Source organism: Mercenaria mercenaria, chromosome 11, assembly GCF_021730395.1.
Source record: "Mercenaria mercenaria strain notata chromosome 11, MADL_Memer_1, whole genome shotgun sequence".
In the NCBI taxonomy this organism is placed as follows: domain Eukaryota; kingdom Metazoa; phylum Mollusca; class Bivalvia; order Venerida; family Veneridae; genus Mercenaria; species Mercenaria mercenaria.
Genome location: NC_069371.1, coordinates 12,125,814 through 12,142,518, shown reverse-complemented (window position 1 = coordinate 12,142,518; position 16,705 = coordinate 12,125,814). Strand labels below are relative to the sequence as shown.

General features: G+C 35.3%; 3 protein-coding genes across 3 annotated transcripts; all 3 read left to right on the top strand.

The window, feature by feature from the left end:
• Nucleotides 1-10,390: 10,390 nt before the first annotated feature.
• LOC128546693 (uncharacterized) lies at nt 10,391-11,239 on the top strand. Its single transcript, XM_053517946.1, has one exon. It carries the CDS (start codon nt 10,391-10,393, stop codon nt 11,237-11,239), a length of 849 nt encoding a protein of 282 aa, XP_053373921.1.
• Nucleotides 11,240-11,432: 193 nt separating this feature from the next.
• Nucleotides 11,433-12,662, top strand: LOC123530814 (uncharacterized). Its single transcript, XM_045311587.2, has one exon. It carries the CDS (start codon nt 11,433-11,435, stop codon nt 12,660-12,662), a length of 1,230 nt encoding a protein of 409 aa, XP_045167522.2.
• Nucleotides 12,663-12,804: 142 nt separating this feature from the next.
• Nucleotides 12,805-15,549, top strand: LOC128546692 (uncharacterized). The gene is made up of 2 exons (XM_053517945.1): nt 12,805-13,029; nt 13,594-15,549. The coding sequence occupies exons 1-2, from the start codon at nt 12,805-12,807 to the stop codon at nt 15,547-15,549; spliced, it is 2,181 nt and encodes a 726-aa protein (XP_053373920.1).
• The last annotated feature ends 1,156 nt before the right edge of the window (nt 15,550-16,705 follow it).

Below are 16,705 nucleotides of genomic sequence, written 5' to 3'. Positions count from 1 at the left end.
GTACATGTAGACTGTATGTATAGAGACTCTATGTACATATAGACAGTATAGTAACAAACCAAACAAAGTCCCATTACTCTGCGAGAATATACTCAGAGAATATTTTTCTGAAATAAAAATACTAACATGCACCTTGCACAAGTAAGGTTGGTATTGTTCACTTGTGTGTGTGTGAAGTTTCATTAAATTGGGTGTAATAATTCGGGATATTAGGCGCGCACGAGATTGCATATACATAGAGATAGTACCTAAATATTTAGATTATGAAAAACAATTAGAAAAAAATATTGATCACTGATATGTAACATTTAAGTAAACATAATACTTAAGTCTTGATTTGATCATTTTGGAGCATGTTACTTAAGATTTTCTGAAACTTCTTATTTAATTTCCATGTAGCTGCTCATGCAGGTAGTCCTTGATAAATATTAAATTCCAGATGATACCCGGATCATTGCGGCAAGAACTTATCTATCTCAATGCAAAACAGTTGCATTTGTTCTGCAGATAGTAACTTGCATGTAAACCCTTAACCAGGATCTTCTAAGTCCATAAGGGGGGCATATTTGGCCCATAATACATGGCAGAGTTATGGGACTTGATCCAGTCAGTTTGGTAACTTATCTAGAAAAATAAAAAATAAGTTCAAATCTATATGCCTTTAAGTATTAGCTGTATGTGCTTGCACGCAAAACTTTACCCAGGATTTCCTAAGTCCACAAGGGGACATAATTTGGCCAAAATACAGGTCAGAGTTATGAAACTTTATTCTTTCAACTAGTTTTTTAACCCCGAAGACACATGTGAAGTTTCAACTCAATATCTGCATTAGTTTTGGAGATATGAACTTGCATATAAAACTTTAACCATGTTTTTCGAAGTCGAAAAGGGGTCATAATTTGTTCAAATTACATGTCAAATTTATGGACTTGACCCAGTGAGGGCGGTAATTGACCTAGATAAAGAAAAAATAAGTTTCAAAGATATGCCTTTAAATGATAGCCATATGTACTTGCATGCAAAACTTTAACCAAGGTGTGACGCCGATGCCGACGCCGACGCCGACGCCAGGGTGAGTAGAATAGCTAGACTATTCGGGCTAAAAACGTCAAAGCTTTATTTCGCTAGTGCAATACCAAATATTATGAAATGGATTCGTCTCACTCCCGCGACGTCAAACATTTGATGAAACCTGGTATTTAATTTATTTTTACTTACATGATCTGATCGGCACGTATGGGCATTTCGTCACAAGACATTTCATCTATCAATCAATGTTTGAAGACGTAGACTGGTACTGTCTTTGGTCCGACTACGCTGCAATAACACGAGACAAACAGATTAGTTATCCGTCGTTAGAAATTTATTTTTCGAATTCCGTAACAAAAGTTTAATAGTATAGTTGTCTGATGTCAATCTTAAGACAATTGTCACTGCATGAATTTATCGTGTGCAACTTTTCGTTTGTATGTCCATTTCGCAAAACTAAGACCCATTCTATTGCCGGCACAGTAGGAGAGTGTAAATTGTACTCCAAGCCCGAAGGTCCAAGATTTAAACTTTGTAAGGAGCTTGATTTGACCGAGGCAATCATCTACGAAAGATTTTTGTTAAAAACTTAGGCATCTGTTACAAAAATATACACAGCTCTGATATGAACGTGTCAGAAAATCGTGTTTGTATTTATTTTTTCATCGAAGTCTAGTACAAAATGCTTACATTTAAAAGTTCCAATCAAAGACAATCTTGGACAAAATCGCTGCTTCAAAAAATTTACATTTTGTTGTGTAATGAGTTACAGCATAAACATCGTAAAGAACATTTTTCATATTTTGTATGTTTTAATAGCCAAAGAGAAGTGTGTTATATAATACGGTTTAAAGCTACATTACCTCCGCAGCTCTTGCACAACTCAGTCAGAACTGGTACGCCTTGCTAGTCCTGTCCTTACCCAATCTGTCTTTACTCGATACTGGTCAAAACCGCTGACGCCATCTGAAAGGTTCAAATTAGTCTACATAAATAACTTTTACATGACTTGTTATATAAATCAACGTACCATAGTATACATTAATAGGAATGCCTTGCCAGTCAGTAGTATCGAACTTTTTGACATGTGAGCGATATCTCACATAAAGCTCGTACAGGTTTAGCGATCAATGTGGGGACAATTCAACGGATTATTTTAGCCTCCGGGCTTCTTTGGTTATTTTGTAACAAAGGTCATAATAAAGTGTGCATTCACGTCAATACAACACAAAAGCAACATTAAAATGGTTATAAATCGGGATCTCGGGTTTTTTAACTGGCTGGTAACATTGCCCGATCGGGCTTCCGACATAAAAACTAATATTTCTTGAAAAATAATAAAGATATTTCTTTCAAACTTGGTCCATTTATTAAGCATAACCTACGATGCATACGAAGACAGAAATAACTTTGTTGCCTTCAGTTTTATTAGAATTACTTCCCCTTCTCAGATTTTTATGATGCGTAATTTTTAAGGTCCAAAAAAGTTATGTTTCAATGCAATGTTCAAAACAAAAAAGGGTTCAATGGCTTCCTGTTGCTCCAGACTTGTGCGCCAATACCTTTTTTCTATATATTTAGGATTAATACTCTGTTTATAGTGCAGATGTTTGAACATTTTTTACAACTAACGTTTTCCTATAATGTTGTAAGTCAAAGGAAAGTAAAATGTATACATGCATGTACTAGCGCAATAATTTAGAGCATTCGAAAGCCATTGAACCCTTTAAACTAAACATTAAAACAATATTTGTTTTGGACTTCAAAAATTATGCGTCATAAAATTCTGAAAAGGGGAAATAATTCTACCAAACCTGAAGCCAACCAAGTTATTTTTATTTCAATTTGTATCATATGTAATGCTTAATAAATGGACCAAGTTTGAAAGAAATATCTTCTTTACTGTTCAAGAAATATTAGTTTTTATGTCGAAAGCCCAATCGGGCAATGTTATCATTTTACACCGCAAATTGTGTGTGTGTGACCGTGCTTGTGTGCGTGTGTGTGTCTGTGTGTGTGTGTGTGTGTTATACTGCTACCCGGATCGGTGTATATGGCAATTAATTTTCAAGAAGCGAAAAAAAAAACGAAAAAAAAAAAAAAAAGAAAAAGAAAAAAACACAACAACTTACAGTTTCTTCAAAGATTTTTCAAAAACTGATAAAATACTGTCCTTATAAAATCCAGACAAATCCATACTATGAAATGATGTGTTTTAACGATTAATTAGACACACATGGCTGACATCAGAAAGAGACTAATTTTTCATGAATTAAAAATGTGCACGGGTTTTTCATGCAATACAAATGCCATGTCTTTGCTCACAAACACATTTACAGGTGCGTAGCAAGTCGGGCATTTTACTATGGTAACATATTTCTGCACATGCTGTTGTTCCTTCTTTTCCTTATTTGTTTTAAAATAGTTACACATAGGCCTATGTTTTACAAACCTGAAACCAATCTGGACTATTTAAAACAGATAAGCATGCATGTAAGTCAGTGATAATTCTCGGAACTTGCTACAGTTCGATTACTAGGTCATACGTGTTTACACGTTTTCAAATCACCTTTCTACTTTTTGATTATGTTTTGTTTTAGTTTGAGCTCACGTTTTTCTTATACAAGACATATTAAAATATGGAACCCTGAGTTAAGGTTACAAAACGCAATCTTTAAAGTTTACAAACATGATCTGTATTCCATATTCAATAATTTGATAACACTCCCTTTAAAGAAACCTACATATGGTATCTGATATAAGATTTGTTCGGCGACGCCGTCTAAATTCGTTTTCGTTACCTATGCCACGTGACTTCAGTTTGCGAATCAAACTACTTGATAACGCATTATAGATAATTTATCAAAGTGGAAGATTTATGTAACACTCTGCCTGATTGGACGATAGTGTCAATTTCTTTCACTCTCTAGAATGTGCTACGCTGAGTGAAATGTAGACAAAGCGTTTATCCTAAACGACGCTGTTCACAGTTTTAAAGCTAACTTTGGCTCAGTATATTTAGCAAGAATATTGATATATCTCAAAATGATAAGTAAGTTTAATAAATATGATAAAAACCTGTTTAAATACCAACATATATCAAATTAAAGAAAGAGCTGAATACGGTCTGCGTATCACATGAATAGGGGTGTGATAAGAGTCTTTTATGTAGAGAAGTGCACATTAAAAGATTTTCCTTGTTACAATTGTCGTCTGTATACGAAAATGTTTCTTGCTTTTGTGACTTATTCAGATTGCATATTAAAATGATTACTTGTTTGCTTTGATATGTTTTTTATACATTATTTAACTGATTTATTATACATGAATATTTTTCTTTAGTATGGTATGCAAATATTGAATTCAGTTGAAATCTATTTTATTATATATATGCTATATAATGACTGAATCTCATCACACTGATATGAAGGTACGCTGCATACAGTTTATCTATGTGATAACTACGGTCAAACTTTGCTTGTATGTTTTGCTTGACCTTCACTTTTTTATAGGTGTGACGTCATTGTCCAGAGATTCATGAATAGCGAATATGCTATTTGTTAAAGCGGGATCAGTTGGCCTATTTTAGAAATTAATAAAAATAATAAATAAAAAAATCCTTGAATTGATTTTTTCTCATGTATTCTAATCAAACTTGATTTGTAGCATCTTTATTAGGCCCGCAGCCAACTTTGTTCAGCTGGGACATTTGACCCCTTTTAGGGGCTGCTAGAGCTAAAACTAGAAATGCCTTTATACAGCGTCTCATAAACAGCTTGGTGGATCTTTGTCATACTTGGTCTGGAGCATCATTATAAGGTCCTTTTCCAAATTTATTTATATAGGAACTTGGGCCCTACTAGGGACCACTATAGCTAAAAGTAGATATGCCTTTCTTCGCATTAACCACTAAAATGTAATGGATTTTTATCAAACCCGATGTGTAACAATATTGTAAGGTCTCCTGCTATTTTGTTACAAATGGGGATAGGGACCAATTTAGCTAAAAATATAAATACGTTTAATGACCTCTTCTCATGAACCGCTTCATGAATCTTCATCAAACTACTGTTGTAATTATTCGTCTAAGGATAAACGAAACAAAATTGCAAACCTACGAAACCTTTGCGAAAAAATTAAAAGAGAACCATTTAAATTGTTAAAGTGCGGTGTTTAGTTTTGCAGTTTGAAAAATGTTAGATGAAAGATGAATGTTAGATGAAAAATTCATAAACTTCTTTCCTTATTACAATTCGCCGACTATCATTTTTAAAGATATTTCTTGTTTTTAATTGTTTATTTGTTTTTGGGGGAAGAGAGGGGTGGGGGTGCATATAGCAATATATAGTAAATGACAGTTTCAAAATGCTTCCGCGTTTTAAAACTGCACTCGAACACGTCTAATCAGATGTTTCAGATCTTAGACTGGTTATAAAATAATCTCACATTCTGATTGGTTGTTTGAATGTATCAATAGCAATGTTGCATTCTGGGACAGGTATCTATACTCACAAGAAATACCTCGAATCTGTATCGTGATTCTTACTGTATAGCGTATTTCGCCTCCCCTGACGCACAAATTTCTCACAACTCTCCAAAACCATGACATTTGGTCGAGTGCTTAATGCTACCTTCACTTTAGATGGTTCGAGCATATCCTTTGGAATCATAGAACTCATGCCTAAAAGTAATACCAGACTCGATTTGAATGTATCTCGGTTCTTGACAGGTTTTAAAAAGTGCTCACCTCTTCTAATACAAACGAACATTAAATGAACTCCTTGATCTCGACTTACGTATATTGTGTAAGCATTTTAACATAAAAAGAAGTAGGACTTTGGTCTTTCTATTTTTAATACAATGTTCCTCTGAATTTGCCTTTTACCACTGCCTGGAATTCAGCAAAAAATCATAGAACGCTTCACTTTCAAGAGGAGATACGCATATTTTCTCTATTGGAATCGGGAGTAATCGGGCAAAGTCGTTACTATCCGTGGAGTGATCGGAACATTTCGTCTATGGACGGCATGAATCGGTACTCAGTACTGTAATTAAAGCATAACTTGCAACATTTTAGTTGAAAATAAAATGACCTATGTAAAACAACCCCAAAGAATTTTTATTGATATTGTTATAAGTGTAATTTCTCTATTACGATACATTGAATTTCATTTTGCTTCAGCAAAACGCTGGGAAAAGCCAGTTGACTTTTGTAAACACTAATAATAGTACATACAAGGTGTTAAATATATCTATGGAAAGGTCTTCATTTGAACTTTAACATACCGCCATAAGTATAACTGCATTTTAAAGCATATTTCAGTAAATGAACCATAACATGGCACTTATAGAAACTCCCTACCTGAACACGTCAAAAATAACATTTCAAATGTCGATCATTGATAACATCACAAATGGCGACTCCAAAATTTCTTGTAAGAGCAGCATGCCATACTTCGATAAACTTTACTTAAAAAATCGTGTGCAGTGTTAGATAATATATTGATTATGAGCTCAAATGTTCAGGTAAAACAAAAAAAACTACAAGATAAGAATCTCTCCGTACTTTCCTTTTCTTTCCAACAAATTAAGGAAAGCGTATGAAAGAAAAGATGAGCCGCGCCATGAGAAAACCAACATAGTGGGTATGCGACCAGCAAGGATCCAGACCAGCCTGCGCATCCGCGCAGTCTGGTCAGGATCCATGCTGTTCTCTAATAGTTTCTCCAATTCCAATAGGCTTTAAAAGCGAACAGCATGGAGTCTGACCAGACTGCGCGGATGCGCAGGCTGGTCTGGATCCATGCTGGTCGCATACCCACTATGTTGGTTTTCTCATGGCACGGCTCAGATGTATCAGATAATAAGCAAATATATTTAGCATCCAAAAACGAATCAGATTCAAATGAGCTAAAGACAGAAACAAGTTCATTCTAATTTTCAATAATCTTTAAAATTCTGTACGGCTAAGAAAGACTATAGCTGTTGTTTTGTAAACACCGACAGAAAAATCTCGGCCTTAGGCCGTACACTTAGCAAATTTTAAAACGAGTAATTTTTCATGAAATATGCGGTTTTCAGGGAACTGGCTGATAAACACGTTTTGTAAATAGTCTATGTGTACTTCATAAAATGACAGAAATCGTGCACGAAAGGGATGACACAATAAAAAAGCTGGGTCTCTCCTCGCTAAAATTTATTTCCTTTGTATTTGTTGTAGGCCTATTCAAGGACAAAGTTTAGAAAATCGAGCCGTTGTCTGGGGTAATGGCATACAACCAATGAAAGACAAATTAGTGCAGTGTTATACGACAAAAAGTCTCCCTTTAGGGAAATGTTAACAGAGAAACCAATGAGCAAATAGGGAGCCTACCTTTCCTTAATATCCACGTTTCCTTCCCATATTTACTTTTTTTGCCGTACACCATGTCACGTGACAGCATACAGTGAAAACTGCTGACCATCCAAAAATAACGTCCTTTTTTGGGGCCACTTAGGTTTTGGACTCTTGAAAAATAAAAAATTACTACGGGCGATTTGATCATTAATTAGAAAGATGTAATATAACGTAAAAATCATAAGTCACCAGAATTTAGGTGAAACAAAATTCATTAAGCCTTTTCGGTTAATCTGAACCTACTTATAATTCATTCTTATTTATGCTGAATTATCTTGAAAAAGAAAAGTCTGGATTTGAGCTATTTGTGACAAGAGAGATGTTGCCATATAGCGTTGATCGATTTACGTGTTCTCATTATTCTTTCCATCCGTATTGAGAACAACTTTTCTTGTTTTGTTTCACTGTGTCATAAGTTTGGAACGGAATGCTTAATTTATTTGATTATATATAACTTATTACGAGTTGTATAGGTTCTTTGTAAAGATTGTTCTCCTTTTATGACTCCTGAAGCAGTTCTTGTGAGGGCATATGAAGTTACCATACTGAAGAACTGGATAAAAAACGATAGACGATACTATATTGTATTATTTCCTCTTGTTTATAAAGATCAACGCTATACACAGTTGTCTCCCTTCTACCGTCTAACTCAATAAACAGATCATTTTTCATCACGGAAGTCCACAGCTTTATCTTCTTACTTAAAACAAAAGACTTACAAAGGAGTTTCAACTGAATAAATAAAAATGTTGAATAAATAAAAGTTATCGATATGATGTGTCAGTCTGTTCTCTGTAAAATATTGGAAGTACCAAAACGGGTCCGATTTTCCGCCTTTTATAATCAAAGTAAATGTATTTCTTAAAAAAAAGGAAACATGCTGTGTGTTGTCTTACCAATCGGAAGACTCACAACGGGTCTATCATAATGTTACAACAGATGAGCCGCGCCTTGAGAAAAGGCATCGTGCGATTGCGACAAGCATGGATCCAGACAAGCCTGCGCATTCGCGCACTATGTTGGTTTTCTCAAGGCGCGGCTCATATGTTTTATGTTCCTTTTTTTTTTTTTAGAAATATCGCTTTTTAATATTTCAGCATATATCTGATCCTAAGTCGGTTTTAAAAGCTCACTAGAGCTTATGTTATTTGTTATATGCATCGACGTATTAAATAAAATTGACTTGACTTGACTTGAACTGATGATGGTGAGACACGCCAACGATTTCTGACATCATTTCTGGTGGTGCTTGATTTATACGGCTTTTTATGAACGAAGAAGAAACTGGGAAAGCAAAAAGAGCAGCCAGCTGGAAAGGCAGATACCAAAATCTTAAACAGTAAGTGGCAAATTATCCATGACTTTTTTCCCAAGGCTTAAGGAAATGTTTTCTGGAAAGAAATATAAGTCAAGAATTTCCCTTGGCAGCCATTTAGTGTCTCAAACATATACCAAAAGAAGACTATTTATCTGCTTTCGCGATTGGGTAAAAAGGTTACAAAAATGTGTTTCGGTAAAGGAGGAATACTTTGAACGATTTTAATAAGAATAATTTTGATTAAACGTAGCACTTAAGAAATCCGAACCTAATGACAAAACTTTTTGCAGGACCCTCGTATCGATTTGTAAACATATATTACACAAATGGACTGAAGATATATTTGTTCTATAAAGGGGTCGTGAATTACACGATGTTTGCTTTTTATACAAAAATAAAACCGGTCTAAATATGTTATGCTCCTTACATTATGTAATTAGCTGATTATGTAAATATGTAATTTGCTCCATAGAATTTGGCGGGAATTAATTCACTTTTATATTACTCCGAATCATGTAATTTATGATTTTTCCATGATATTCATGACTTATAGATTTGGCGGGAAAAATTGATATATAAAGAGAATGTAATGTCTCAGTGCTGACATGAAATTCGATATAACAATTAGTTGATAGATGTTAAAATTACAGTGAAAAATAAATTGGATTTAAAAGTGTCTTTCTTGTTTTCAATGTAGTAAAAGTTTAAAAAGGAAAAAAAAGGGAAAGTTTAAAAATCTACTACATTGAAATTGGCGCCGGAACCCGGGAATCGAGAGTCAAAAATTGCTGTTCGATAAAAATTCTTTAAAAGAAAGTTCTCTGTAAGATGAAAAAATAAAATCTTGCAGTTGACTTAAACAGATTCTCGATTCATACAAGAAGGAGTTATGTGTTTGGTGTCCTGAAATTTGTGTGAAAATAAAAGCAGAAATTAAAGTGACGAGGCATTTAGTGTATAGTGTCTCTCATAACAAGTGATAAAAGTAATAAAGTCAAAATGTGGAATAAATTCAAGGTAAATTTATATATATAGTGAAACCAAATATATTGAAAAAAAGGGTGAAATTGTGTTAACATTGAAATTATAATTGTAAAGTCAAAATGGGTGAATTATCATATTTGAAAGGCGTGCGCACACGTTATTTCAATTATATTGAGAAAGAGTTACAAACTGGAAATATGTTGTTAGACACGGAAATAGAGAGCATGAATCCAGAGGAGTGCAAAGAATTTGAACATACTGTGAATGAAACTAGACTTAAGATTAATAATTATATCGATAAGCTTAATGTTCAGTCAGAAAAGTTGCTAGCGTTATTGGTGATTCCGATAGTGAATTCATTCAAACATTGCTAGAAAATGATTCGATATTGCTTGACAGGGCTTGGAGTATGGTCTATAAACTGGAACATAAACAGACCGATCTAAAACGGAAGATAAAGAGGATATCGTTAAGGATGTGTCAGACGAAGAGGGTTCAGCTGTGAAAAAAATGTGTGAAGTTCAGATGAAATTACAAACAGCGTTCTTCGAACAACAACAAGAACGAGCAGAAGCGCAAATGAAAATGCAACAGAGCTTCTTTGACAAACAGCATAGCCTGAAAGTTAAAAGTGAGAATACAGTCAAGTTACTAAGTTAGACATGATTTCCTTTAACGGAGATAAACTCAAATGGACTGAATTCTGGGACTCATTCTCCAGTGCTGTACATGAAAACGACAAGCTGTCATCAGTTGACAAGTTCAACTATCTAAAGGGAAAGCTCTATGGTGAAGCCCGAAGTGCTATCGCTGGATTGGTTATGTCGAATGAAAACTACAACATTGCTATCCAAATTCTCAAGGAAAGATTTGGAGATCAGCAAGACATTATAGATTTGCATTATAAGGGACTGGTGAATGTTGCGTCCCCTAGGGATACGACTGAAAGTTTGCAACTTTTCTACGACAAAATACAAAAACACTTGAGAAGTTTAGTGGTTATGCATGAGAATTTGGAGCAACAAATTTTCGTGTCAATCATTCGGAGCAAACTGCCAAGTGAAGTTCTTATGCATCTTGAAATACAGAAAGGCTCAGACAACAAGTGGACATTAACTAAGCTTTGTGAATTGCTCCGACAGTACATTGTGTCAAAAGAAAAGTCGGACAAACCCAAACCAGTCAACGCTAATTTTATACCTAGTCGAAGAGTGAGACCACAATTTCAGAAATCAACAAATACCTTTAAAGGCATCAGGGGACCCCAAACAGCAAATACCACTGCTGGAGCTTTGACTGCATATGAAAAGAAAGAATCTACTTCTCCCCAACAACATCAGAAGAAAACCTGTAGATTCTGTAGTAAGAATCATTGGAGTGACGAATGTCCACGGTACAAGACAATCGACGAAAGAAAAGCAAAAATCAAGGGATGTTGCTACAAATGCTTAAAAGAAGGACACATGTCTCCTGACTGTAAAAAGCAAACGAATGTGTGTCCATTGCAATAAATCAGATGTACATCACAGAAGTTTGTGCCCAGTGAAATTTAGAAAGGCACCTATTCATGAAAGTGTTAATTTATTAGAAGAAGGAGCATGCGCGTCTGAAGAAAGTGTAGAAACAAGAGAAATTCCCATTAATTCAACAGATGGTGGTGTTTGTAATGAAAGTGCATTATTATCATCCAATGAAATAGTGATGATGCAAACATCGCGCACTGAAATTTGGGACACAGAAGGTCTTAATAAAGAAAATGTAAGAATTCTTTTAGATTCCGGATCGCAAAGAACGTACATTACAGAGCGACTGGCAACATCCCTGAATCTAAAGAGGACAAATGAACAAGAGATTCGTCTGGTTACGTTTGGTAGCGACAAATCGAAGGTGATAAAGACAATGTCTACAAAGTTAAATGTTCGGTTGAAGGATGGACACGATTACACAATAACAGCAAATATAGTTCCAACAATTACAGGAAGCATTCAAAGGAAACCAGTACGTATATCGGATAGAGACAACTTCAGGTCGTTGATAAAGAACCTTAGTCTAGCGGACGATATACCTACTGAAGAATACACAGACTCAATTGAATTATTGTTGGGAAATGATTATTACCTGGATATAGTATTAAGACATAAAATAGAGATTCAACCAGGACTTTATCTCTTGTCGTCAAAACTAGGTTGGATTCTTTCTGGAAGAACAAATGAGATAGATGATAATGTGAGTGATACAAACTTGTTAATATTATCATATGGCAATAACATTACAAAGACGCAAGTGTTTACGAACGTTGACAAATGTGTTCCAAAAACACCTGACATCGAGGACTTTTGGAACATAGAAACAATAGGATTAAAAGATACCACCAACGTAAGATCTGAAGATGATCAAGCGATGGAAGACTTCAAGGAAAACCTTGTGTTCAAGGATAATAGATACCATGTTACATGGCCTTGGAAAATCGACCGTCAAGAAGTTCCGGAAAATCGTCCTCTTGCCTTTGGACGATTAAAGTCATTAGTATCGAGGTTCAAAGATAAACCAGATGTGTTGCAGAAGTATGATTCTGTTATACAAGATCAACTTGAAAAGGGAATCATAGAAAAAGTTCCGACCTCTAAAAAGAATGGCCTGACCCATTATTTACCTCATCATGCAGTGATCAAACCTGGCAAGTCAACAACAAAGTTGAGAATAGTGTATGACGCATCAGCAAAAACAAAGATTGAGAATAGCAGTTTGAACGACTGTCTCTACAGAGGACCCGTGCTGCTAAACAATCTGTGTGGAATTCTTTTAAGATTTCGAGTACATACGATCGGTATTGCGTCAGACATAGAAAAAGCTTTCCTCCAAATCAGCTTACAGAAAGATCAAAGAGATGTCACGCGATTCTTATGGCTAAAGGATTTAGAAAACCAGAAGTAACACAAAATCAAATACAAGTTTACCGCTTCTGTCGCGTGCCCTTTGGAGTTGTGTCAAGCCATTCTTATTAGGAGCAACAATTGATTATCACTTGGACAGTTACAACAATGATGTCGCTAAACAACTGAAACAGGATATTTATATGGACAATGTTGTAACGGGAACAGACACCATTGAAGCTGCGAAAGATTTGTATACTATGTCCAAAGGAATTTTCGAAGATGCAAGCATGAACCTTCGTGAGTGGGCATCTAATAATAGAGAACTGGAAGAAACTTTTTCAGATGAAGACAGAGCTAAAGAAAATGTGATGAAAGTGTTAGGTCTCGAATGGAACAGAGAAACAGATACATTGGCGATACAAAAAGTGCATTTATCAAGTGCTCAAAGTGTTACAAAACGTTTTATTCTGAGCAAAATTGCATCTGTGTTTGACCTCTAGGTATATTTGCACCTGTTACGCTTAGAGGAAAACTAATCATTCAAACTCTGTGGAAGAAAAAGATTGGATGGGACCAAAATGTTGACGGTCAAGATCTCATTATGTGGCACGAAATACAAAGAGATCTTAGCAAATCAGTGGACATGAAATACCACGATGTATTGTAAGTGGAGGTGATAACAGGAATATTCTTTTGTGTTTCTGTGATGCTTCTACCAAAGCATATGCCACAATTGTGTATATGATGCAAAAAGGTGACTTGGAGCAACACATAGAACTGATGTTTTCAAAGGCTCGACTTGCTCCAACTACTAACATTAGTATTCCACGACTTGAACTAATGGCTGTACTGATAGGAGTACGATGTTTAACCTTTGTACAAGATCAAATGAAAATGCAAATTGATGAAGTTCATCTGTTCACAGATTCTCAGTGTGCATTAAAATGGATTATGTCAACAAAACAGCTTCCAGTGTTTGTTAAAAATAGGGTCAAAGAAATAAAGGAACACAAGAATATCATCTTCCTTATGTGAAGTCTACTGACAATCCTGCTGATATAGCCAGTCGAGGTTGTTCAACAGAAGATCTTGTGAAAAGTTATTCATGGTGGCATGGTCCCGAGTGGCTTTTGCATGACATTTCCAAATGGCCAGTATTAGACCAGTTGTCTAATACTGAAGATGATGAGACTAACAAACCAAAGACCATCGAAAACGATGAGAAAGAAAACAACATCAGTGAAAATTTGAGTTTTTCAGCGTTTGGAGCAATTAACGACTATTTTCCAACATCTGTCCCATTTGGGATAAATCCAATGAAATATTCTTCAGTGACGAAATTGTTACGTGTCACAGCATATGTGAGAAGATTCATAGGTAAAATGAAAAAAGAAAAATACAGTTCACAAAGTCTCACTTCAAAAGAAATTCAAGAAGCTGAAGATATGTGGATTAAACACGTGCAACATACGAATTTTTCTGAAGTGTATGAAGCCCTCATCGGAAAGAAAAAATGCAATCTGCAATTGCAACTTGGTGTGTTCATCGATAAGAATGGTCTTTTAAGATGTAAAGGCCGTTTAGAGAATGCCAGTTTAACGGAGTCTGCAAGAAATCCGTTACTACTACCACGCGATGACTCTTTCACAGTGTTAATCGTAGAAAGAGAACACAAACGTTTGTTTCATTCAGGTGTCTCTCAAACTCTAAGTCAACTTAGACATCGTTATTGGATCCCTAGTGGAAGGGCTACAGTGCGGAAAGTTCTTCGTCAGTGTTTAGTGTGTCGTCGAGTTGAAGGAGGGGCGTACAAAATGCCTCCTATGGCTCCTTTACCTCGTTCAAGAGTTACCGAATCCACACCATTCAGTCATATTGGATTGGACTATCTTGGACCATTATATATAAAGGACAATCAAACCATGGAAAAAGTATGGGTGTGTCTATACACGTGTATGGTGACACGTGCAGTTCACCTTGAAATGGTAAAAAATATGTCAACAGAGGCATTCTTAAACAGTTTTCGGAGATTCATAGCTTGCAGAGGAAAACCACGCGAAGTCATCAGTGATAATGCTTTACATTTCAAATTGGCTAAACATACAATTGAGTTTGTATGGAGCTCAGTTTTGAAAAGTGAGGATGTGCAGAACTATTGTTCAAGTGAGGGTATTAGTTGGAGGTTTATTGTGGAAATCGCACCCTGGATGGGTGGTTTCTATGAGAGACTAGTTGGAATAACAAAACGATCTCTACGCAAATCTATCGGAAGAAAGCTTCTAAGCAGCGATCAACTTATTACTGTGATAAAAGAAGTTGAAGCAATTGTAAACTGTCGTCCATTAGTGTATGTTGGCGAAGATATAAATTCTAATATCACACTGACACCTTCTCACTTCACGTGTTTGAACCCAAATATTGGGATTCCCGAGTGTGAAATATCTTCTGAGGACCCGGATTTTAAAGTAATAGAGAGCTCAGCTGATAAGTTGTTAGCAATATGGAAAAGCGGACAAAAACTTTTGGATACCTTCTGGAAAATTTGGAAAGAAGAATATTTGTGTAGTCTAAGGGAAAGAACACAAACAAATCTGAAGCAGGGAAAGCCCAAAGTAACGTTCAATCCAAGAGTAGGTGATGTAGTACTAATCAAAGATAACACAACTAGAGGTAGTTGGAGACTAGGAAAAGTCATCAAACTATCAGTAAGCTCTGATGGATTTGTTCGTTCGGCAGAAGTAAAAACTGCATCAAAAAAGTTGCTTAAAAGACCTTTAAGTTTATTATACCCGATTGAAACTTCAAAACTCCTTATCCCAGACACTAAGTCTATAAAACCAATAGAAAAAGAAGAAACTAGTATACGCACTGAGAGAAAAGCCGCAAAACACGCGAAACAACGTTTGAAAAACTGCTTCAATGATAAACTGTCAATAGATGTTTAAAACAATCGATTTGTGTTGTGGTTGGAAATCCGCATACGCGTGCATAAACCATTAAATTATAAATGAAAATACAGTACGAATAATTTGTGAACGAATCAACACTGAATTATCACGTGGTTTTTAGGCGCGAATAATTTGGAGCAAAGATTTAATAAAGGTGTAATTTGGAGCAATACAGCGGTAGTAAATACATACCGCAAAAATCCCGTGCTTTCCGTGCGACTCACCATGTGCGACATAATTGAATATATATTCATTCATGTAGGTTCTCGATTGCGGTAGTGAAGACAAAACTATTAGAATTAAATTTAATTGTGAAATAATATTATAACTATAATAACAGGATAATAATGAATATGGATTTTAAGAGACACGCTTGTGACTTTTGCAACAAAGATTATAAGCAGAAGAGAAACTTGGTACGACATGTTATGGAAAAACACCATAATTCTTTAGGGAGCTTCCAATGCCCTATAGAAGGTTGTAGCGGAAAAAAAGTATAAGGAGGGATTACTTGAAACAACACCTAATAAGAATTCATGGAATGGACAAAGAAAGTGCACGAAATAACTGTTATCTGTCAAAACGAACTGGAGATATTGGACTCTTCGCAAAGAAAACATTGACAAAGATGGTACCGATGAAGGGGATTTGTTTCAAAGACATTATTAAAATCAATGTTGCGAAGCCTTACAGTGATGTGGAGGATATAAGCAGTGATGATCTCGTTGTTGATGAAAGTGATAACGATTTAACTGCATTAAAAGACATAACAGAAGAAGAATTACAAGATACTTTAAATTCTGATGATGAAAATAATAATTCAGAGAGAAAAGTGATTATTTCTGATGATGGAAATAATAATTCAGAGAGAAAAGTGATGATTGTGGATTTTGAAACTAGTATGCAAAGCATAATTGATGACGATGAGATACCCTTTGATCAAGAAGAAATTGTTTGTAGTTCAAATGAAGATGAAACTGAGAAAGAAAATTCTCACATTGAAGAAAATGGCGATATATCCTCCAGTGAACAATTTTCTGATATATCTGATGACGTGGAAGATTGCGTGCATAGTGAAGAAAAGGTGAATAGTTAAAGTGCGCAGAGTGAAGATTGTAAGTGTATTGCAGAAAAGATGAGTAGTGAAAACAGT